This window comes from Drosophila virilis, chromosome 2 (genome assembly GCF_030788295.1).
Source record: "Drosophila virilis strain 15010-1051.87 chromosome 2, Dvir_AGI_RSII-ME, whole genome shotgun sequence".
NCBI classification, from domain to species: domain Eukaryota; kingdom Metazoa; phylum Arthropoda; class Insecta; order Diptera; family Drosophilidae; genus Drosophila; species Drosophila virilis.
The window spans coordinates 14,750,252-14,775,101 of record NC_091544.1 but is presented as its reverse complement, the minus strand read 5'-3'; the positions used below and the strand labels follow the sequence as shown (position 1 = coordinate 14,775,101).

General features: G+C 40.4%; 1 protein-coding gene across 4 annotated transcripts in view; it reads right to left on the bottom strand.

Annotated features, from left to right (window-relative positions):
• Eip93F (Ecdysone-induced protein 93F) overlaps window positions 1-24,850 on the bottom strand; it is a 65,238-nt gene that overhangs the window by 5,428 nt on the left and 34,960 nt on the right. For all 4 annotated transcript variants that reach the window (XM_032437723.2, XM_002053776.4, XM_070207197.1 and 1 more), the window contains 3 exons: window positions 5,392-5,637; window positions 5,100-5,323; window positions 4,575-5,020 (listed from right to left, as the gene is read on the bottom strand). In XM_032437723.2, the coding sequence (XP_032293614.1) occupies window positions 4,575-5,020; window positions 5,100-5,323; window positions 5,392-5,637 (916 nt within the window). The remainder of the gene's footprint in view (window positions 1-4,574; window positions 5,021-5,099; window positions 5,324-5,391; window positions 5,638-24,850) is intronic.

Sequence of the window (24,850 nt, the reverse complement as noted above, 5' to 3'; positions counted from 1 at the left end):
CGTTTTGATTTTTGTTGTTGTTGTTTTTGTTGGTGTCGTTTACCTTTTGGCTGCACTTCAATTGCAATTTGCCGTTGCAACAGCCGCTGCAGCAGTCGCAGCTGCTGGCGTCAACGCCGACAGCGCTGCCGTTGCTTTCTTGTTGTTGTTGCTGCTGCTGTTTTTGTTGCACGCATGTAGCGAGGATTCATTTGCGTTGCAGTTGCCCGCACCGCTGTGTGTTTTTTTTTCATTCTTTTTTTTTTTTTTGTAATTTTGTGTGTTGTTTTTTTTTTTTCGTTTTACTGACATTTTGTTTTAATTTGTGGCAGAAGCGGCAACCAACAGCTATGCAACAAAAATAGGGTTGATTTTTTGCTTTATTTTTGTTGCATTTTTGTGTTGAAGTTGTTGTTGCTGCTGTTGTAATTTTGACGCTTGCTGCAATTGCATCGGCAACTGCTGCCGCCGCCGCTGCCGCTGCTGCTGCTACTGTTGTTGCTGTTGTTGTTGACATTTTTATGCGCATATCGCATTTTGTCGGTTCATCCCACACCTTTTGTTTGCCTTAAATACACAACAATACACACACACACACACATACAAACACAAAAATACACACATGCACCCATACCCTACATTCACTTACATACATGGAATGCACAATGCGACCAACGCGTTGGTAATAATTTTCGGGCTCACCGAGGTCGTTGGGTTAAATATAAAAATACTTTAGCCTGCAAATAATTGAAGTATTGAGATATAAAAGACGCACTCTACCTCAAGCTATATATATAATTGTCTTAGCCAAAGGCCATTATAAGCAGTTTATATTCCAAAATAAAAATGAATATCTCATAAGAGTTAATTTTGAAATTATTAAAAATATAAACAAGATCTTAAAAAATTGTTACATGGATATTACTATCATTATTATGAAATATACGAAACCCAATCAAGCAAATAAAAAAGGTTAAAAAAGTATAGAATAAGAAACATCTTGAATAATAAATTAAATATATTTCATACATAAATAAAGTAAATTCTGTTCCCATTCTGATATTGAGTGTCGCATTTAGGGCATAGTGTAAGGGTTCACATGTATTGTGTATTGTTTATTGGCTTTGGCCAACGAGAAATGGGTAATCAAAATAATAATAATAAAAAATTTTAAAAGTTTTCTAAAGGCTATAGATCTCTATGCTTTATTTTTTTAAAGTCAGTGTCCTTATATGTGTGTAATTAATTTAATTTGTTCGTACTGTTGTCTTTTCATTCTGTTGCGTGGCCGCTAAATTTTTCAGTGGCGGGACGCGTTGCTGGCCGTAGTGGGGGTTTGGGGGCGAATGTGGGTAGGGGTGTGCACAATGTCCCGTTCCAGGGTTATATGCAGTGTGTGTTTGTGTGTGTGTGTGTCTGTATGACTGACGACGCCGAATGCAATTTTGTTAAAAATGCATCAAGTGCATGTGTGCGTGTGCCGGTGCCTGCACGTGTGCGTGTGTGTGTGTGTATGTGTTTTTTATTTGTGTGTGAATGCAATTGCATGTTTGTTTTTGTTGCCAATGCAGGCGCCCCAACTGCATTGCCCGCCCCACCAGCTGCTGCTGTACTGCTTGCCCCTTGCACTCGATGTGTGCGCAGCAAACAACCACCCACACACGCACACACATACAGACACAAACAGACACACATACACATGCAAACACACTAGCATACACGTGTATATGCAGTTGCATTTTTTCGGAAGATATGCACTCATTTTTTTACGACTAGCGCTGTTGGCGTCGCTGCCGCTGTTGCTAGCGTTGCAGCTGCTGCAATTTTTTGTATGCTTTTTTTTCTATCTCGCTCATTTAAGCGACATTTCATTCACTCACGCATAAAACACATAACGGCAATCAGGCTGGCTGGCGGGCGGGCCTGGCGGTGCGGGCCTGGCCTGGCCGGCAGTGCGGCGGGAGGCCAACCAACCAGGCCGACCTACCTGACCGCCCAACGGTCATTGAAATGACAAAAATATGGCATGAAAAAATGAACGAATGGGGCAAGGGGACAACGAAAAAACGGTTAAAAATTGTTGCCCTGCAGCAGCAACAACAACAACAAAACAACAACAACAACGGACTATAACAATAGCAAGTGCACGCATTAAGGTTTTTTATTTCGCTCTTTTTCGTTTTTTCCTTTATTATTTTTTTGGGGCCAAATGGGGAAAGCGACGTTGCAGTCGCTGCCAACGCCGACGTCGACGCCAACGCCATCAGTCTATGCCAGTTATTACGCTCACAATCTTTTTTCGGTTCCTGCGTGTGTGTGTGTGTGTGTGCTTATGTGTGTGTGTGGGTGTGCACAGAGAATTTTTCGTAAACGAAAAATAATGAATACATATATATATACACAGCGACAACACGCTGGCGCTCTGTTCGCCCTCTCGCACACCCCTTTGGCACATTGCATAGAAAAAAGTAGCGAGAAGAAAGACCAAAAAAAATAAATAAAAAAAGAAATAAACGTAAAAAATGTAAAACGCAGTGGGGAAAAAAAAGCGATCGATATGATGCACTCATTTTCTGTCTGCTGCGCCCGGTGACGACGACGGCGGCGTCGCTGCTGCAGCGCCGACATCTCGACGCTTGACTTGGAGTGGCGATGTCGCCGCCTCATCATCAACAGCAGCGCCAGCCGCAGCAGCAGCAGCAGCAGCAGCAGCGACAGTATCCTCTATATATATATACAAAAAAATCCGTAATAATAAACGCTCGAAAAAGCCAAAAATTGCAGCGTCAGTAGCTTTTGTATTTCAAGTGTTTTTGGCTGAGTCCTTGGGGATGGGCACGAGGATGTATTTTCTAGCTATGCATGTATGTGTGTGTGGGAGTGTAATTGCGCGTGTGTATGTGTGTGCCTGTTAGCAGAGCCACAAGTACGGCAACTGGACATGTTTGGCAAGCCATTGAGCACTTGCCGATCTGTGGCTTTTAACTTCTTTCTTTGCTGCAGCAGTTCCTGTCAACTCGCATCCTGCTCTTCTTTGCCATTGTGTGTGTGTGTGTTTTTCTATTCTTCACATTTTTCGTTGCTTTTTATTACAACAATTAAAATAGGTGCACGATGTTGCAAGGCAGCAGCAACTGCTAACAAACACTTGGCCATGCTTTAGACAATAGACAAGGACTCGTGTTTTGCGGCTCAAGTGGCAGCCACAGCCGTCAACGCTGCCGTTGCTGTTGCTGCCACAGTTGCCACAAAAAAAAAAAACAACCGAAAAAAAGTAATGACGAAAATTGTGGAAGTGCTGGAAAATTATGCACACGTTGTCGACGCCCCTGACGCTTGTCTCTGTCGTCTGAAGTGCACACACACACATACACACACACAATCACAAAACATAAATAATAGGCTAGGTGGTCCTGAACATTTTAGAGTAATTAAAAAAATAGCAGGCAAAAATATAAAGGAGTTAAGATGCAACACAAGCACACACACAGACACACGTACACAGCGTGAAATACATAAATTTTGTATTCTTTGCATGGCTCGCTTTTTTCTCCTCTTTTTTGGCTGCTCAAATTTGATGCAAATTTATGCGGTTGCACTACCCCGCAGACCGCCCTGCGTCAGTAATTAAGCGTGGCCAACGCAGCGTTGGCTGCGTGCTATGGGGCGTATGTGTAATTTTCGGCATCGTTTCATAAACCGCACTCAAACCACACAGAACAATCACACACATACGCACACACACAGCTGCATATGCTCAGAGCAGGCGCATGACACCTACTTATATGTAAACACACACACACACACACACACACACACACACACACACACATACACACATATAGACACGTGCATGTGTAATTGCACGATTTTTACATAGGCGCACAACAATAAAGCTTTCCGAGTGCCACCCAGTAGTCAACCCGCCCCGCAGCCCTATTAAGTATGCTACAATAAATGCAGTGTCAGAGGCGGGCCAGTGCCCAAAGTGCAATTATCTCATGTATTGTCTGCTGGAACACCCATTTTTTTTTTGGTTTTCGTTTTTTTTTTCTATGTATTTTTTATTTATGGTTTATGTTGGGCATAGCACATTTACTATGAAGCTTGATTGTCTAACCAAATGTCAGCTGCTTTAATTGGGTTGCTTATCTGTCGTGATTGAATCTTTTAATTTTTCCTTTAGTTCTTAACTGCTTATGGCGCAGAAAAAATAACGCTTTAGGGCAGGGTACTTGTTTGATTTATTTGCTACAATCTTGAAGAGATTTACAACCCACAAAATAATATTTGGAGGTTCTAAGCGAATGAAAGGATTTTTAAAATTTTTTTAACTACCACAGCACAAACTAATATCAGAAATTATTTTGGATAGTTACGAAATGGATTCTATCCTTAGGAAACAAATTTATATTCATATATAATAACTATTCAACTATTTTTTTGCATTTTTTATATATATGTTTCTATATTGCGATAATATATGTTTACGTTAGTGCATTGCCGGATATATATAAATAAATAAATATATATTACATTCACAAATAATTATGAGCTGGTGTATAAGAATCAATTGGGGCTAAGATCAAACATACCTGGCTGTCTTCATGTCGCCGCTGATCGATGAATTTGGCGATGGCTTGCTGCTTAGATCCAATGGTGCATCTGCACTGGGACTGGGCGTATCCTTGAGTGTGGGACTGCCAGCGGCGACTGATAATTCCGAGGTAGTTGGTGTTACCGAGTTAGCATGTTGTTGATTCGCCAGCGTGTTCATCAAATTGAAATCGGCCATCATGTTGAACTGTGCCAGCTTGGCGGCCATCGATTCCATTGATGTCATTTCAGCTGCTTGCTGGGTGAGCAGCTTGTAAAGTTCTATAGAAGTTGTTGACGACGACGTCGTGGCGGCGTTAACGGCGTTACGTGCTCTATGTTTGTTGATGCTGTTGTTGTTGTTGCTGCTGTTGTTGTTGTTAATGTTGTTGTTATATCTGCTGCTATTGTGCAGCGATGCGCTCGAATTGCTGTCGCTGTCGTGCTGCATGAGAAAGTTGCGTTAAGTATACGATAATTTGATGTCATATAAAATTAAAGTATGGGCAGAGAGAGTAGCTTACCTGCTGCACAGCTGTGCCGTTGTTGTTGTTGCTGTTGCTGGACGCGATTGCCGTTGTTTCGGCCACCAATTCGCCTTTGGCGTTTACCGTTAGCAAGCGACCGTTAACACAGAAATTGCACTTATCAGACGGTGTCCAATCGTTGGGTTCTGGCGGTGGTGATGGTGAGCCTGAGCTACGTGATGTTGCACTTGAATCGTGGTTTTGTGATGTGTGGTTGTTGTCTGTAATTGTATGCAGCGCTTGGTTCTTGTCTTTGCTAAGCAGCACTGTTTTTTTTTTTTAAACTTACCAAAATCGCTTTCAAATGGCAGCGGTCCGCTGTTGTTGTTGTTGTTGTTGAAATGTTGGCCGTTGGGCTGCGGTAAACGGTGGTTCAGTGGCTCGCAGTGGCTCTGTTTGTGTTTGCTGTCTTCTGCTTCTGTCGTTATTGATATGGGCTGTTGCTCTGCGATATTCAATTGGTTGCGCGTCAGTTGATCTTGATAATGTTTCCATTTCCTGCGACCCATGAATTCCTCAGCGACGCGTTCTAAGCCTGAAAAATCAAAGCAATTTTTATTGTAGTTAAATAAAAAGTGGTGCCACCTGTATCATGAAATATGCATAAGATGAATAGACTATTATGGATTTTCTAATACAAGTATAATTTGCGTATTTATTCGATTTTTTTTCTTTCATTTTGCCGCCCCTAAAGCTTGGGAATTTCTACAGACATAAATAACTTAATTGAAATGTAAGGTACAGAAATGAAATAAAAATAGTAAAAGAAATGGCAACGGTACACGCTGCGTATGCGAATTATTACGTATACGCCTGGCATTTGGTTTGCGAGCTGCAAATTGATAGATTTGCGTACGTTGTTTGCATACGAGAGGTAAATTTCCTTGCATATCCTTGCGAATGCCGTCTAATTGCCACAAAAGTTATGCAATTTAATGTAAAATGCATAGGCCGCCAACGGAGGCGGCATGGCCACTCCAGTTGTCGTGCATGCGTGCCTCAAAAGCGAAAAAAAAGAAGAAAACTTTTGTGCTTATATGGCAAAAGGTTACGCGTCAACTCACACGAAATGCGAATTAAATATCGAGGCAGGTTGAAGCAGAGAGTGCAACACATGGCGTCTTGCAAAACAGCTGCAAAAGCTGCAAATTTGGTGGCAACATGCGGCAAATGCCGCATTTTGTAGCACTTTGTTGCGAGCATTTGCATTTACAAAACGTATACACATTTTCTTCTTCTTTTTCTCAGTGTTATTTTTTTTTGTTTTGTTTTTGTATATTGTTAAACCGGAAGTTGAGCAACGTTTTCGCGCTTCAGCTCAGCCCAGGTCAGCCAATGAGTCAGCTATGCGTTGCCCGCTTCATGTCCTTGTCGCTGGCGCGTCCTGATTGCGCAAAAGTGCGTGCAGTGCGTGCGGTGCGTGCGGCGCGTGCGGGGTGCATGTGTGTTGGCCACCCAAGCTTGCACATCAAGTGGGCCACAGGCGCCATAGCAGCAACAGCAGCAGCTACTGCTTCTCATAAAGGCGCATAAGTAGAACGGCATGTTCAAACTTTTTAGCGTTCAAATTGTATTGCAACTGCAGTTTGCTGTCGCTGTCGTTGTTGTTGTAGCTGCTGCTGCTTCTACCCGTTGCATTTTTGAGGCGCTCAACTAAACAGGGTCGCCGTCGCCGTCCTCGCTTCGGGGGTTGCTGCTGTGGCCGTTGCCGTTGACGTCGCACGCACCAAAAAAGGCGAAAAAAACGAGGTGAATGCACGCGCGGGACTTACGAAACTCCAACTTTAAAGTGCAGCCAGCTCAAATATACACACACACACGCAAACATAGGCGCATAAAAAAGCATTACGCACACTCGCATATACGAGCGAAATTCCAAGGGTTGCTCTCCGCTGGCGCTGCTGCCGCGCGGTTGCATACAATGCGGTGCACGCACGCACGCACAAAATGTCTGCCTGCCCATAGGCATGTGTATGCGTGCGCGTACGCGTGTCTGTGTGTGTATGAGTGTGCGGGTATGTGTGGTTAAGCGACACACATTGCGTATGCTGACGAAGTCGGCCGCAAGGTGGGATTTCAATGCTGTTGTCGTCTGCCGGAGTAGCGTTTACATTATGCCAAGCAAGCGCCTGAATGTATGCTAAATAGATTTTTCACTGGGTTCTTTTTTTTTGCTGTGCACATAGAAAGGTGCATGTCGTCAGTTTCAGACGTTGTCGATAGACAGAGCCCTACGCACACACACACACAGACACATACGTACATATAATATCTATTCAAGGCGACTTGTCAGCTGGATGCCTATAGGCTCCGGCCAGCCAGCCACCTGGTTGCCCCCATCTGCCCAATGGCATGCCGTCTGCCTGACTGTCAGTCTATCTGTCCGTTTCTGTTTGTTTGTTCGGTGGCTTGTAGCGCGGTTTGTGGGCGCCCTAAAACTAACAGCGCATCAAAAATGAAAGTGCGTTAAATCAAAGTTAGACGCATATTTAAATGCCTGTTTATGCTGTCCTTTAAAACGTCAGGTCTGGCACGGGGCGTATGATTAATATGAAGTTTGTTAAGGTGAGAGGTACATGCAGTTAAAAAAAACCAATTAAACACGCAAACTCATTTAAAAGGCGGCACACCAACAGACACACACACACACACACACACACACGGAAATGCTATGTGCCATGAGAGACAGGCAGCCAACCCATGAAAACTGGCAAAAGAAATGCACGAAAAAAATGCAATTATCGATTAATGTACACATTATATGGCTCATACTCGCATTTATACATATGTATACATATGTGTGTGTGTGAGAGTCTTTGGTAGATAATCCCTTATGTATACGTAATTTATATGTACATATATTGTTATATATATATATAAAGCATACGCATACATAGGCGCTACCTTTCGTGGCAGGCATATAAAAGTCATATGCAGGCAAAAAAAAAAAATAAAAATATAAAATCAAGCATTTTTTTTTTGGTTTTTATTTTTAATGCTCATCCTTTAATTTCTGTGGCTGGCTAGGGTGTGGCAGGGGGGGGGGGGTGGCTGGGGTCATGTCCATGTCATTTACGCACGTTACATAAGCAAATTTCAGTAATGATATACATAATGTATATCCATCGATACAAAAAGTGGCTCGGCTGTTGTCGCTGCTGTCGCTATGTGCATTATTCTTGTGGCATGCAACGTGCTGCCGCCTGCCCCCCAAATGTGCGGGTACAACAAGCCTCCCAAGGGGCAGCGTCAACTTATAGCCATGCTGACATGTCGACAACGACAACCTGACATTTTTTACGGCCTTTACGTTGTTTTGGTTTTATTTTGGTTTTTACACTACATTTGTTTCATGCTTAGTTCGCTTTTCTCCCATTTTTTTGTTGTGTACTAGTTTAGTTTGGTAATACGAGTGCGTACCATAATGAAATGTCAAAAGGTGGCGGATATAGATTATTAGACTTGAGAGACAAACACATACATCGCCTGCGCCAAGCGCTGATTTTGTTGATAAGAGAATATAAGAAAGGTTTTCAATTCTAAGCACGTGCGTTCAAATGTCAACTGATGCCAAATGTGAAGAGTATCAAAAATATCGAATTCGACGCAACTGAAAGTGAATATTTGTATGCACAATTTGTAACAAATCAAGTTTTTTAAGGCAAATTTCGTTGGAATTTATATACACAAATAGAAAAGAGTTAAATATATTAGCCGTAATAGGCGAATTGTAAATAAACTTTTGGACATGCAATTTTAACATGAAAATTTTCAAATTTAAATTAATATTGCTTTAGGATTGATCTTTACATTAGATTAAACCCAATCAATTTATGAAATTACAAAAAAATATTCTCATACAAAATAATCTGAAGCTAATTAAATATGTTCCATATTAATAAATTTATTATGTTTATTGTTAATCATCAGATAAATTTATAACGTTTACTCTTAATTATCAGATTTAAGTTTTATTTTAGGAATTAATTTGTATACCTTGTTGAATTTATTTCGTTCATTCTTAAGTATAAAAATTCGTATATCTTGTACAGGGTATTATAATTATGTCGCGGAATCTGTAACCCAAATGGAAGGATACGTATATTTGATCAGCAACAGGCGCTGGGTAGAAGTCTAACTCCACACCAGCCCCTGATTTTTATAAAAGCATTTTAAGTCTAAAAGTTGTATCTGAATTATGTCGTTTTCATATATTTATAAAAAAATATAACGCTGTATCTTATCTATAAATCATTTCTGAATTTAATGAAAAACCCACAAGCCCAGCTCATTTTGGTGGCTCTGGAAAAACGAATGTTCTCCCGTGTAAAACTTTATTAAGCTAAAAGTAAAATAGGTACATGACAAAAATAAACTAAAAACTTGGCATTAAATATAATTTTTGTAAAATGTGTGGCCGCTGTTGTTGCTGTTGTTGTTGTTGTGGGCTTAACACACGCCATCGCATTTTGCATAGCATTTTAAGTAATGTCGAATGTCAACGTACTTGCAACAGTTTTAGCGGGTGGATTGAGGTAGAGGCGGCAGTTAGTTAGTTAAAGGACACCGTCATACCTTTTAATGTTCCCTTGGCGTCACATGTTCTGACACAACAACAAATTGGTTAAAAACTACAGGAGCAGCAAGCCAAGGCAGAGATAGAGCGAGACAGGAACGAGTGGGAGAGAAAGAGAGAGCGAGTAGGTCCGAATAATACAAAAACAGGTAAGTTTCAAAAGCCAAAAGTAAAGCAAAGAAATGAGTTTCGTGAAAATAACAAAAACAACAGAAACGGCGGCTGAAAGAACGGAACGAAATGAAAGGAACTAAACGAGAAACTAAAAACGATGAACTGCGAACTGTGAACTGCAGGCGACGCGTCGTGCGGCCGTGCGTTTTAGGGGCTTGTTAAATGTTGTGTGCAATGAAAAGGACATGCGATTTGCGGCCGCGGGCCGCGTCTATGTGTGTGTGTATGTGCGTGTGTAGCATGTGACAAGCTTGCATATGCCTGTATTTGTATGTATTTAAAACGCTTTTGGCCGAATTCTCCAGCTCGCATGGCAATGCAAAGCGGCAGCGTTGAAATGTAAATGAATTGCACGAAATGCAAGGACATACGCAGCTAAAACTAAAGCTAATGTTACACACACACTCACACGCACACACACACAGCTGGGATGCAGCCGGTGCTGTCAGTAAACGGACCCAAGTACGCGCACTATGCCCCATGAGCAACCCTTGCAACTGCACAACTGTAAGCTGCCCCAACCTGCCTTCAAAAACGGAATCAAAAAAAGAAGAAGACTTGTCAATTTACATACTGACAACATCAATATACATATACACGCACACGCACACACACACACACACACACACACACATACATGCACAGCTGCAGTTGTGTGTGCGTATTTGTGCTTAGAACTTTTTTGTGTGTCACTTTGGCATAGAAATTGTCGTCGTCATCGTTGTTGCCGTTGTGGGCATATGGAAAATTAGAAGCAGCAAATAAATTCGATTGCCCCGTTCGGTGTGCTTCGTCTCGTTTGCCATTCGGCTCGGCTGACATGTTCGTCTTCTCGTTGTTGTTGTTGTGTTTGGTCTTGTTGTTGTTTTCGGTGTGGGAGTCCCTCGTTTTGAAAATGTATGTTTCGGTGCTATCGTTGTCTCACTCTAATGCGCTTTCGCATGCACTTTTGGGCTCGCATGCATTTTGATTGGCTGGCCATCCGTTTTTAGCCCAAATTTGAAAAGGTTTTTTTTTTCGGAGCCTTGTTGTTCGATTGCATTTGATTGCACGTTTGCTCCGCACTTGAAGTGACTGTGCTGCAATTGGTGGGTTCTGTTTTCGAGTCGTTTACAAAAGGAAATTGCTTAAAATTGGCTACCGCCAGCTCGGGCAGCGGTACCAAAATCAAAATTGCAGTAATTGTGGCCACGTTCAATTGCATGCGGTTAGCTGAAGGGCCTGTCCTTCACTTATTACAAGTGTGAGATTGATGATTGATGGGTAATTAGGCTGCACGAGTTCTAAATGCTACAGTAGCAGTTGCTCTATTATTGTTCGACATGTATATTTAATAGATTGCTAACATTTTCTGCTTAAAACATATCTTTTTAAAGTTTATATCAGCATATTTTACAATTTTATTTAACCCCATCTACTGAAAGTTTATAAAAATGTTTTATTAGGTACATCGAGATAGACCATAGTTTTTTTTATTTAAAACATGTTTAGCTCTAAAGTTGTTGGCTTGGAGGAGTTACAACTAGTTGGTTTCATATTAAAATATTATAAAAATAATTGTAGATTATATATTGCTTAATTTAATAAATTATAAAAAAAGTTGTTGAGCTCCTCCCATACACATAAACCCTATATAGAACCAGCTATTTGAAGTGTCAATTTATTGTCATATTTAAAATATGTGTTTTAAATTTGGATAATAATTTGGGGATTGCCTAGTTGTAGTTGGATAATAATTTGGGGATTGCCTAGTTGTAGTTGTAGGTTCTGGGACTTGGTGCTTTAATTAAAAAACCTTTTTTGTCTTTTTTCTCCAAAATTACAGCGTATGTTTCGTTAGCTGTATAGTTTTGAACTTCCCGAGGGCAATCGAATTATTTAGAAGAAAATATATGTATTTGTGTTTAAAGCCCCTACATGCTGGACCGAGAGCCTGACGAACCTCAAAACTTTGAAAAAGTATGAAATGGGACTTCAGATCACAAAAACTATCATATCGCAAATCTGCCTTAAGCTTTCGGATTCGAAAAGCCACCACAACATTGTAATGAAATTTTAAATAAGTAACATAATTATTATTTTTTATTAAAAAATAAATAAGAGAACATTTAAGGGCAAAGTATTAGGCATTAAAAGTAAGCAATTACTCTGTTTATACCAGAAACTTTTATTAAAATGCTTCAATGCATGTATTTATTGATCACAAGATAATGTTAATTTTAAAAAAAAGGTGGGCGGATATTTAATTTATTTACACCTCTGCAGTGCAATATTAAATTAACTGCAGCCATATCTAATATCATCATCACTTCTCGTTTTTTCTGATATATAAATATACATAAACTGTCATTCAGTTCAGTAGCACCCAATTTAACAGCGCCATAAACCAACAAGACAGTCAAATAAATTTCCGTTAGATCAAAAAGAAAATAACAACGGGCAATAGTTTTTATTTTTTTTATTTTTTATATATAAATAGAGTCATGCCAAAATACCAGCATAAAAAGCAACGCAGGAGCAGCTTGCAAAATTTATTGAAATGTAAAATGCAGAGAAATGCAATTTCCGCATTTCTGCAGCTGAGCGCAATAAAACGAATAACAACAGCAACAACTAGACAATTGCCATGAGCAAAAACCCAAATAAAAGACAGGAACAGCAGCATCGAAATGGCGACAGAGTAGGACATTAAAATGGCAGAGGCAACAGGCGGCTCATGGACCATGGCAACAACGCATCCAGTGCATGCACATAAAAACATATAGATATATATATATATATAAACATATGCATGCAAATGCACAAACATATACTCTCCATTTTAGCAAAAAAAGTGAAGCTGCATGCAACAGGCGGCCTAAAAGTATGCAACAGAAATAGCTTGCCACAGCCGAGGACTAAATAACTAAACAAAACCTAAACCAATTCAGGAGCTCATTCATTCATTGAATTCGGAAATTCAATTTGAAGACAAGGAGAGGGAGGAAGAGAGCGATGCATTGAAAGAGAGAGAGAGACAGAGAGCGAGATAGAGAGAGGCGAAATAATGTGTGCGAGCGAGAGCGCATTTGACACATAACGATTGTGCAATAAAACGAGCAGATGAGCTGCCCGACAGTCTAACATACAGACAGACAGACAGGCAGCCCGGCAGCCGATGCTGGCAACAAAATTTTATTCATGGATTTAGTTGAATTTACAATGAATGGGTTTTTGGCTTAGTCTGCTGGCAGCGGCTGCCGCGACGGGGTCGACGGTGGCGGCAGCGGCAACGCCACTAAACGCCAAATGGCACGAACAACGAGCAAATGATGACATATCTACAACAACAACTAAAACAGCTGGTATTTCAATTTAAATGCTGGCAGCAGCGCTCGGTGAAGCCAACAAGTGGCAGTAAACTATTTTTCATGAGAGCACATTTTAATTTGCAGAAAGCCCCCTTTGTTGCCCTCCTTAGTCAAGGAGTTGTTGTTCTAGTTGTTGTTGTTGTTGTCGTCATCGTCGTCGTCTGGCACACTCAACAGTTGTGCACTCGACACGGACATGAATGGGTCCGTCGTCAGTTAGTGAATGAAGCTGCAGCCACAGGAAGACATACTGAACGATAGACAGAAAGACAGACACACATAGAGATGTGTAGACAGTCGGGCGGGCAAACGGACGGACGAACCGACAGTTGGGCGGACAGACAGGCTGCCGGTTTGGTTAGTTGACTGGCAGTTAATAGAAACCTTGTTTTTGACAGCAATGCCGTAACCTAAACTGGGCATCCGAGTTACCCAAAACTGGCAGCAGCAGCTCCACTTGTTGATGGGGCGAGTGTGTGAAACCAATTAGGGCCACTTAAGTGTGCACTTCAAATGGACACGTACATAGCTACTGCTGTACGATGGCCCACCCAATCCACTGCCGAAAAAAGTGGCAACAAAAACAGAAAACTTCATAAAAATGATTGCCATATGAGTGCAGAGCAAGCGTTACGTATACGCAGCGTTAACAATGCGCATAACAAAAGCCAAGTGCCGACCAGACACTGTTAGCGCTGGGGCTTCGGGGTTGCAGTTGGACAGACCACTTTGTAGCCGCATGTAGCCAAAAGTCAACTGGCCAAAAAGTGGCAACAAAAAAGAGTGTTGAGTGATGCAACTAATTGCTTCAGGCATCGCCCAGCGAACGGCGACAACAGCCCCCAATCCAATGAAAGGATAATTGCGCGGATTGCGCACAGATCGCCTTAATCCTTTTAGGCCTGGCCCGTCATGGACCAGACTGACTGGGCGTTGCAGTTCTTCAGGCAACAGCAACACCACCAACAACAACCGTTGCCTGTTTTTTTTTTTTTTTTTGCTCGCTTAATGCATCGTCCACTTGATTGCATTGGAGGCAGCACGTAGAAAAAACGAGAGAAAAAGCTGGGCCTGCACGGACGACAGCAACCAATTTTTTCGCGGCTGCTGTTGGCACACACAGCTGCCACAATATGGCAACACCTCGTGTGCATGTGTGTGAGTGCGTCAGTGTTGCGATGTGTATTGTGTGTTATCCTCACGCGGCAGGCAACTGCCACGGCACTCCTATCTGGCTGCATTTTTTGTGTGCATTGGCTATTTTTTTGTGGCTGGTCACGTTTGTTGAGGGCTTCAGTTACTGGCGGCTGCTGTGATTGTCTGTGATTTGTGGATGCGCGATACATGCTAAGGAGCGAGGCAATTGTGAGCTGCCAAATGTGCAGTTTGGGAACTGAAATGCAAATCGAGTCATGCAATTCATTCACTTCAATTGAATGCTGTATGATTATGTGATTAAACTCTTCCTCTTAAATTAACAAGATTTAATTAATTTATTTATTAATTTTAAGCTCGGCTTTACTACTTTTCAAATTATAAGGTCATTTCTTTAATAAAGATTTATGAGTGCAGAATTTCTCAAATATACTGAGCCATACGGGAGGCATTTAAAGAATAGTCCTTTCTTAAAGCACGATCTAAAATAGCTTTATATATAAATACTTTGTGAAAACGTTTTCATCTACGACAGTTTTTAATTGATAAAAATATTAAATTAAAATTTAGTTTAATTCATTTTATTCAAAAATGCTCATTTAATAATCGTAAAGGCTTACAATCTCCTTGAATATAAACACACTCTAAAAATTACAAAAGATCAAATAATTATATAACCATATTGTATTGTATATAGAACAAGTGTAGTTTTATTCAGTGAAAAAGCTTATTTCGTTATTTGGCATTCGTTTTGAATTCACGTTAACTTTCAATTACTTAAGAATGCATTTCTTGTCACTTCCAACGAAAGCGCACGATTTGTATACGTGAATTTTGTATATAGAGAAGCATATTGTATAAACAGCCCACTGTCGTTATACAAAAAAATAAAAAGAAATAGAAAAAAAAGAGCGAAAAAAAATCAAATCAAATGCCGCCACACAAAACCTTGAATCAATTGATACGAAAATGTAAAATGTTAGCAAGAAAAACCGGACAGTTCCACAAAGCGTCTCGGCGAATTAGAATTAGAATTAGAATTGAACTTGTTGTGCCATATTTGGTTACAATTTCAGCGCTTAATTCCGCAAACGTCAAACGATGCGGGACGAGTAGTAAGCGGGTCGGGGGGGCTGTGCGCGGGGGGCGATGGGGTGGTGTTGGTTATGCAGGCGTGGCCTGGGTGTGTACGGGTGCGGGGCTAGGCTTGGCAACGTGTCGCATTCGACTTATAAAATTTCTAGCTAAATATTTCATTTATTTACTTTTCCGAGTCGCACAATATAATAATTACGAGCAACATTTATTCAAATTGCAGCTCATTGAGTCGCCTCGTTGCGGCTATAGAAAAAAAATAATAACAGAAATGTGCTTATTAATTAAAAGCGATTAATCTATGTCTAATTGTCGTGGGCAAAAAGTTCACAAACAAATTTTCTTTTATTTCCATGATTGACCTTTAATGCTCTATTAGTCAAGTTTTGCAGCGATTAAAATATTTATATCCAGCTCCAGCTTTGCGAAGTTGCTGCTCATATTTCAAGGAAATCGCCTACTATGAAATCGCAATTATTTGCCTGACTGTCTTTCAATATTTAATTTAGTTCATCCGTCGGGCAATTATCGTACTATTTTCGACCGAAACACATTAAGCAGAATTTAATTTTGTACATGTGTCCGTCTGTTTGTCAGTTGGTAATTAATATAATTAGAAATTTAACTATCAAACTATTGATTTTTATGGGTCTAACCAATTGATATACCTTTGCAGAGGGTATTTTAATTGTTCTACGAAATGTTTAACCCATATTTCGAGAAAAAATAATAACTAGTTTCGCCGCAGGCTAAATCCAATTGCAGAGAGATAAATTCGATGTTAATTCGCTTTTTCTTATGTGAAGGAAGCATCGTGGCACCTTGCAAAATAACAATCATTTAATTTCTGATTGACGATACCTATGCCAGATATTTATTAATTTTGTGTCCCGATCTGACGGATTCCAAATGAACTATCAGCAACAAAGGCACAACTATGCAAATGGAGACAGGCAATATCGATTCGGCTGTTGCTGCTGATCAAGAGTATATATAGAATATATTTATATATTTGTATTATAGAACTTATTTCACGTTTCGTGACAAAATTATAATACCTCCTCTCATAGTATATAATGATAAGATTCAGTTTCTGTACGAAAAGCTTTTTCCTTATCAGTTAACCTACATTTATTTTGTTAGCCTTACATTAACTGCTCTCTACAATATGATTAGAATTTAGTCGAGATTAGATTGCTGTCAGTGATTCCTGCTCGCACACACACACACACACACGTCCAAACACACGTACACTGTACGTATGCGAAATTGGTCAGATTGATTAGATTAATTGACATTAATCTAAGCGTGTAGTCTAATTCGAGATGCATTGATCTTGAACTTCTCGCAGCCTTATGAAGAACCAAATCCAAAAAAATTATAAAACACGAGTCGTTCGAATGGATACGAAAATTAACGAATGCGCTGTAAAGCGCAGTGTGTGTAATATGGTTTTACAGTTTCAGCTGCATGAAAATCAATGTGTGTGTGTGTGTGTGCGTGAGCTTAGGCATGCATGAAAGTCAATTGGGTGTGTTGGCTGCCAACGCAGCTTTAAAGCGTTTTATCAAAATTTTGCATTACAAAAACAATTTGCAATTTCAAGTTCAAAGTGACAATCAAAATGCGTACTTTTTTCCGACCAGTCTTATGGATGCAATTAAATATATAATAATAATTTGAATTAATTATTTTTACATATTTCTAGACAGAATCTGCCTATTCTACATAATGTTTCGTGTATTAACTCGTATTTGATTAGACATGAGACTTGCGGCTCTTTTGACAGCTTTTCACTAAGTCGCTGCTGCACATTTTTTACGTAGCCCCTTCGTTTTTTTTTACATTGGCTGTGTTTGTTTGTTCATTTAGTGCCGTCTTTTGTGTTTTCCTCTTTTTGCTATGCGCCTGCAGAGGGTATTATAAATTTATCACGAAATGTGTAACGCATAGCAAGAGATAATACCGGGAGCATAAACTATGTGTATATATTCTTGATCAGTGTCAACAGCTTAGTCATTAAGACCTTGTGCTTCTATCTGTAGACTAATCTCCCTAACAGTATTTAGAGTTTAACTAATCTAATATATGAACAAAAACTTCCAACCTTCAGACTAAAACATTTCAAGCACAAAAAATCCAAACAGTCGAAAACAGTCGGATCTTAAGTTTTTAAATATATAGAAAATTAATCGATGAAGACTTTGTATTTTTTTAGACCTTTGGCTTGGCTTAGACGTGTGAAAAATATATCCCATATGTCTGGGAGGGTATTTAATCTTCGGCGTGCTGAAGTTAGCCGTTCTTTCTCGATTTTTTTTGTGTGCTGTTTATTGACGTTTTTACTTATTTAGTGTATTTTGCGCATTTTCGTATATGCTGAAAATTCTCTAATTCTTTTTGCAAAACTTGTTTTTTTTTGTACAACCGCTTGAGCCGCTTGTGCATTTGCATGCAGTCAGGCCGCCTGCCTACTTGAGTGCCAGTCAGTCCGTCCGTCTGTCTGTCGGTCTGTTCGTCTGTGACCGCTTGGCTTTGTTGCTTATTTTCATTAACAAGCCTCTATGTGCACATGAAAATTTGTACAACAGTAACTCTCTATGTATAGCTAGAGCTATGTCTGTATTTCTGATGTCTGTGGCAAAATTCGCTAAACAAACAAATTTTACTGTTAACGAAAAATAAAACGAAAAAAAAGAAACCTGTACCCCTGTATGCATTTGGGGTGTTAATTGTGTTGCACTTTGCCAGCCAGCTATCCAGCCAAACAACAACAACAACAACAGCGACAACAATTTGTTGATTTTGTGCAGTTTAAACTAAGGCGTGCATTGTATTTCATTTTATTTATTATTGCAATTTGTTGTAAATTTAGTTTTACCAAATTTGGTGCCGCCATACGTCGACCACGTTGGCGTCGTCGTCTCATTAGGGGGGCGCCTGACATTTGAAGCTCAGACAATAGGGGGGCGGAAGGAGGGGGATCTATAGGCTTTGAGTGTGCCTGTAGTTTGCATACACTTGGTTAGGCCAATGCAATTCGGAGTGCTCTAATCAATTTGTTACTTTGCCGACTTTAACCACATTACGCTTGCGCTGTCAAAGGTAAATGGCTAATTAATAATGGGCCTGCACAGCCAATTCTCGAGGCATTTCATAATTTATGCCAATGCAACTAGGAAAAACAGAAAAAAATACGAAAATAATTAATGCAAAAGCAAAAGCCACACAAAGCCCAACAACACATGGCCACTTAGGCACTAATAATTCAGTTTATAAAAAGCAATAGCATAGAGAGTGAGGGAGATGCGGCAAAACGTGAACGCACTTAACCAAATCGAATTTCCCATTAAACAATTGCAGCCTACCCGTAACCCCTAACCCTTACTTGAGAACTAACTAACCTATGGGCGTACTGCAGGTCGCAGCTAGGCGGCAAAAACAATACAAGAAAAACAAAAGAAAATGCAAAAAGAACAAAATTATGATGATGAAAAGAAATAGCAAGAAATTATAATAATGCGGTTAGGACATGCGTGGCATGTCGTTGTTGTTGTTGCTGTTGTTGGGTGTACTGGCAGATGGGCCTCTAAATAGGCCTCAGTAATATAATTACAAGCGAGTGTGTGCAAAAAAAAATGGAGAAATATTAAAGAAGCGCAAAGCATAAACAGAACTAAAACAGAACGTGGCGGTGGGTTAGGAAGTGCGGGCATATAATGAAATTCACCTGTCCATTATGCGTTGCAATTATTTCTATACCTGGGCCAGAGTTGCCATCTTTTTTTTATTTTTTTTTTTTATTTTTTTTTTTTGTTGCTAATATAAATTGGCTTATGTCGACGCATTTTAAAATGCAATTCATTTAGAATGCATTAGCACACAAAGCAAGCGTTTGAGTGCGCCTCTTGCTATAATTTGGGGTTGAAATTCTAATTGAACTGCAAGAAATACTAAGAAAAATTGCCAACATTTTGTCACTGCACAGTAGCAGAGTGGCAAAGCTTAAAAAGTATCTGATAGATACAAAAATTGGCGGCGCAAAATAAATTCGTAACAGATAAAAATTGCAGTCAAGTTTTCAAGGTTTTCCAGTTCATGGCTTTCAACGTTGCGGCGCGTGTGTGCGCCAGTGTGTGAGTGTGTGTTTGTGCCTATGTGTGTGGCAAGGCGACGGCCGCAGCAAAGCTGATCTCTGCTGGCGTCGCTCTTGTCATATGCGCTTAGACACACGTGAGTTATGGTTGTTGTTGTTGTTGTCTTTGCGGCTGGGCGCTCCCGCATATTCTGACTTTTTGCTATTTTTTGCGCATTTATTAGAAACTTTTTTTTTTAAGTTTACTTAGCATGTATTTGCTTTGTTTTGAAAAATTTTAACAAATAATTCATGCAAATGCACTCGCTTTCCATGGAATACGTTAATTTAATAAAACATCTGATTGCTGCTTACTTTATGACAAAAAGAAACAGACTGAAATTCCATCTGTCAGAAAAGATACTGCTGCCAATTGAGTATTAAATTTTTCTTTTTTTTTTATATTTTATTTTTTTTTTGTTATGGCACATTTCCTTTAGTTTGTCATTGAGCGCTGTGCCCCCACGGCGTCTGGGCCCGGCCATGCGGCTTTCTTGGCCAGACAATCGAAATCGCAAATAAAATAGATGCAATTTCTCATATTTACTTTTATTATTCCTCAGCTGTGCTTGGCTATTCCATGGCTTTAGCTGTTGCCAAGCAGGCGAAGGTTACACGATGTCTGTGACGGACTAAATTGTTTGTCTGACCGTTTCTATCTATATGTGCCTGTATCTATGTATTGATAGCTACGCATATATCTGTATCTGGGCGCTGGGGCACCTTAGCTCGGCACAAACTTATAGATTGCAATGGCTGACTGGCATTTTCCTCACCATTAGCAAAATGCCACCAGGAGTACCCGTAAGTATTGTACAAAGATGAAAAGCGACTGAGACAGGATATTGTGAGGTGCGTGCAAATAAATGTCTGCCAGGATATAAAAATATCTCTCGTAGTTTACCAATAAGCCGAGTCTAATAATGCAAGTTTAAATTAAATGATATACTATTTGCGTAAGCAAGCTTAAACAACTTTCTTATGAATATGAAAACTTTTTACGGCCAGCAGCATTTCTTGAGCATGCCTATTAACTTGCAACAGCTGTTGCTTCTGGTTGCACTGTTGCAAAGTTCTGTGTTTCGTCTAGGTAAATATGCTTAAATAAGTAATACTATAATTTTTGCCCGACAGACGGGGCTGGATAGACTAGGCAGTGAATATTGTTAAAAAAAAAACATATATGTCATAAAGGATCAAGAAAGAAAAAGAAGAAGAAATAAATTGTTCTGTATTTGTAAACGATTTATATCTTGTTACATTGTTGCAGATTTTATTTGTTTAAAATAATATCGGTATGCGTTAAATTTTGGGGTAAAGCATTTGGAAAGTGAATTAAGAACAAAACAAAACTAAAAACATTTTTTTGCAAAAGTTGTTACAAAGTTTTGACACAATCTTGAGCTTAGCCCACGCTCCATTTCGTCTTGTGGACATTTATTGCTGCTTTTCCAAACTTGTTGTTAATATTGTTTTAAGTATTTTCTTGTTGTCACTTCGTGTTTAAATCTGAATGTGCAAATTCATTTGCGTTTATTTAGCACATTTTCACGCGAATGCATTGCAAAGAGGCTCGGAATAGATTCGATTGGATTGCATTGGATTGGATTGTATTGACTGGACTTGGCACTGGTTTAAGCTTTGGCCTGGCCTGCCCTGCTCTGACCATGTAAATGTGTCGAAAAATAGTTGTTGCTCTCAGCGCTGTTGTTTGTTCGTTTGAATGTTTGCCGTAAGCGTGACGAATTTCATTACAAGTATCGTTGCCTAAGCAGCTCGCGCATTACTCATACGACCCGTACGCCGTATGAAATTTCACAAAATACAGAAGCAAAAATGGGTGGCAATTGGTGTAATTAAACAAGGCAAAGCATTTGATAAGCGCCCAGCAATTAGAGTTATTGAGACGCCCAAACGTTGACTGGCTTATCAACGCAGGTCAGCTTAGCGCAAATATGACAATAAAGCGCCAGGAGAGGCCAGTCCTGGCCGTCAAGCGAGTACTACAACAGTATGGCCACGTTACAGTGAACCATTTCGCAGTGGGCACTGGTATCTGGTAGCTGGTAGCTGTCGCTGGGCAAATGTTTACCAATGCGCGCCACGGGAAACTCAATATGGCCGTGTGTACCTGTCATACAAAATGGCCACGCGCTGCATTTGAGCTATATTTCTTCAACTTTTTTTCTTTACAGTTTTCGCACAAAATATATACATTTTTTTTCTTTTTTTTTTAATATTTTATTTTTGCCTTGGTCGTTTGTTTTATTTTCGCTGGCATTGTTGTTTGTTATGGCTGGCTTTTGTTGCAGCAGCGGCAGCGGCAACAGCAGCGAGCTGAACTATGAATGCAATTTCGTAAATTATTTTCCTTTTAAGTAATTATTAAGGTGTGGTCCGGTTCGTTCGCTTGGCTACGCGTTGCAGTCTTCTTCAACGCCGTCAGAGTCAGAGTCAGAGTCGGAGTCAGTTTAACAGTTTGCCAAACACAAAAGCACGCGGTTTGCCATTGTTTTTGTTGTTGTTGTTGTTTTTGTTGTTAATACTTATTGTTTTGTTTACTATTTTGTTACCGACTACTGTATTTCGAGTTATTCATCCATTATACACCATTTAACTAATAACAGGGCTACGTCTACTCTATGGACTGTGCACTCTGTCAAGCGTTATTTTTGCCATCAGTCATTTGCTCATCATTCATTCACTCAGTCAGTCAGTCAGTCAGTCAGTCCGTTAGTTAGTTATCCAGTTTAGTCGTTTATTAAGTCACTCGAGTCATTCATTTGATGCGCGCGCGCGCCTTGCACATCCTTTCCATCAAAGTCATAATAAATATTGCATTAGTGGGTGTTGACCACGGCGAAACACTAAAGCCGTCGGCTTTATGGCCTTTAATGCTACAGTTGCTGCTTAATTAGTTGCCGTTGCCATTGTCGGTGAACTATCTTGATAAGATAGTTGGTTGCTGGGGCCAAGCTGGGCGCTCGGCTCTGCAATTTTTGGAAATTTGCGACTGTTTAATATCTGTAAATTGGCAGTTGGCTACCTGTTTAAGCGTTTTATAGCGCGGCTGTTTTATCAATCAATCTGTTGGCAGTATCCATGGACGACTGGCACACGACAGTAGACACCTAACAAATTGATCAGCGTCAACTGTGCTGATTTCTAACAACAAACGGCAAATCGCCTCACTTTGGGCCGACAGCATGAATGGCAAATTACAAACGGTTAACTAGCTAACAACAGCAACAACAATCAAAGCGTACAAATTTGCTGTAATACAACAACAATTACATTAAAACGCGACCATAAACGTGCCAAGCCAACAACAACAACAACAGCGAAAAGCAGCTTGGACTTGACTTAGCCAAAATGAAGCCGCAAAGTTTGACGATGTTGCAGCAGCAGCAGCAGCAACAGCTAGCATCAGCAGCGGCTGTGGCAGGCGCTACCAAAGTCATTCCACACCTTGTAAAATCAACAAAAAGGCAGCCAAGAAGCAGCAGCAGCTCACACACACACACAAAGACAGAGAGATGCAGGCGTGCAATTTGCGGCCGCAGCCTAGAAAAATAATTGCATGTGGATGCAGGGCAGGGAACAGCGCGCAATGGCTGTGGCATGGCATGAGGAGGGACGGTTGAGGGGTGTTGCGGGGCGTGGGGAAATGGGCCTAAGCCGCGTCATTCATGACGACGACGCGGCATTTGCTGCAAGTGCAAGTGCAGCTGTAACATTAACATGCAACCGATGGCAAAGGCAACAGCGATGGCAACGACGGCGACGGCGGCGGCGACGTTGGCGCTGCTGAGATGCAGATGCATTCAACGTCATTGTTGTTGCTGTTGTTGTTGTTGTTGTTGTTGCTTTAGTTGTTATTGTTGTAGTTACTGGCAGGCAGCAGGCAGCAGGTGAATTGCACGATTTTCAATGCAAAAGTCAAGAGCGCCAACGGAAAAAAGTCGTTAGCCAAGTTTTCTGCATAGCCCAGTCAGTTGTAACTATTTTGCAGTGTTTAGTTGTTGTTGTTGCTGCTTTTATGGCTAGAACTGTAGCAGCAGGCGCATGTGGCAACTTAACTTGCCAGGGCATTTGCTGCAAGTTTGACCAGCCAAACAGCCGGCTGCATTTTCGACTCAAGTCGAGTCGAGTCGAGTGTTTGGTAGCAGCTTCCTTTTGGCAGCTTGCTTGACGGTTGTCTGTGGCTGCTTGCACTCCTAGCTCCTATCTCCTAGCTCCTAGCTCGTAGCTGCTAGCTCTACCCTTATCCACAACATCTATACCAACATATACAGATCTGCATGCCAGCAGAGACAGCTGTTTCCGTTTGTTAAATGTTTGGTAGCCCAATGATTGGCAACCGATTGCCAGGCGGCCAAAAGACATTGATGTTGCCTGGCATTAAATGTCTGGCATTGGGGCTAGCAGCTAATTACGTTTCATTTACTTACAACAAACCAGGCGCTGTGTGTGGCCAGCGCCAGCGTCTAGCCAATTCCGATTTGCAACTGTTTGGCAGCGTTTTGGCCAAGTCAGCAGTTTGCAGTTTCCAGTTCGCAGCTCGTTTTGTTTGCCAGTTTTGTTGTTTTTGAGGGTATTATGATTTTGTCAAGCAATTAAGTAGACAACTTTATGCACAAAGTTATATATTCTTGAACAGTAACAACAACCAAGCCGATATAGTCATTTTCGTCTTGCTGCTAACTAGTCTCCTAATTATAGGACTAACTTAAGCTAAAGCGGTTCTAGGACTTAATGACACCTCAGACTACAACAATATCAATATGATCAGTCAATAATTAAGTTATTGATATGTGGTTGTCCTTCTAGATAATCTGATCAAACGTGGCATTGACGAGCCTAACCATGCTCAACCACAAAGCACTTCTGCAAGGGCATTTAATCTTCGGCGTGTCGATCTTTCGTTTGGTTTTTATTTTTATTTTATATGTACATTTTATTTTTTTTTTGTTTTGTTATAAAATGTATTTAATGTTCACACATTTGTCACGTTGTTATTTTAGTTTGTTTATGATGCATTGCACTTATTTATGGCACACACACATTTTGCTGCCATTGCATTGGCGCTTGTTATCTTTTGCCCAAATGGTAAACACTTTGGGGAGTTCGAGTTGCCATTATCTATTTCGTATGTGGCAAAAGCAGCTGCTAACGAAATTTGATCAGCAAATACTATTTACACATTTGTTTTATATTTCATTAAAAATTAGCGGCACAAGTTCTACGAAAGAAACGAAAAATA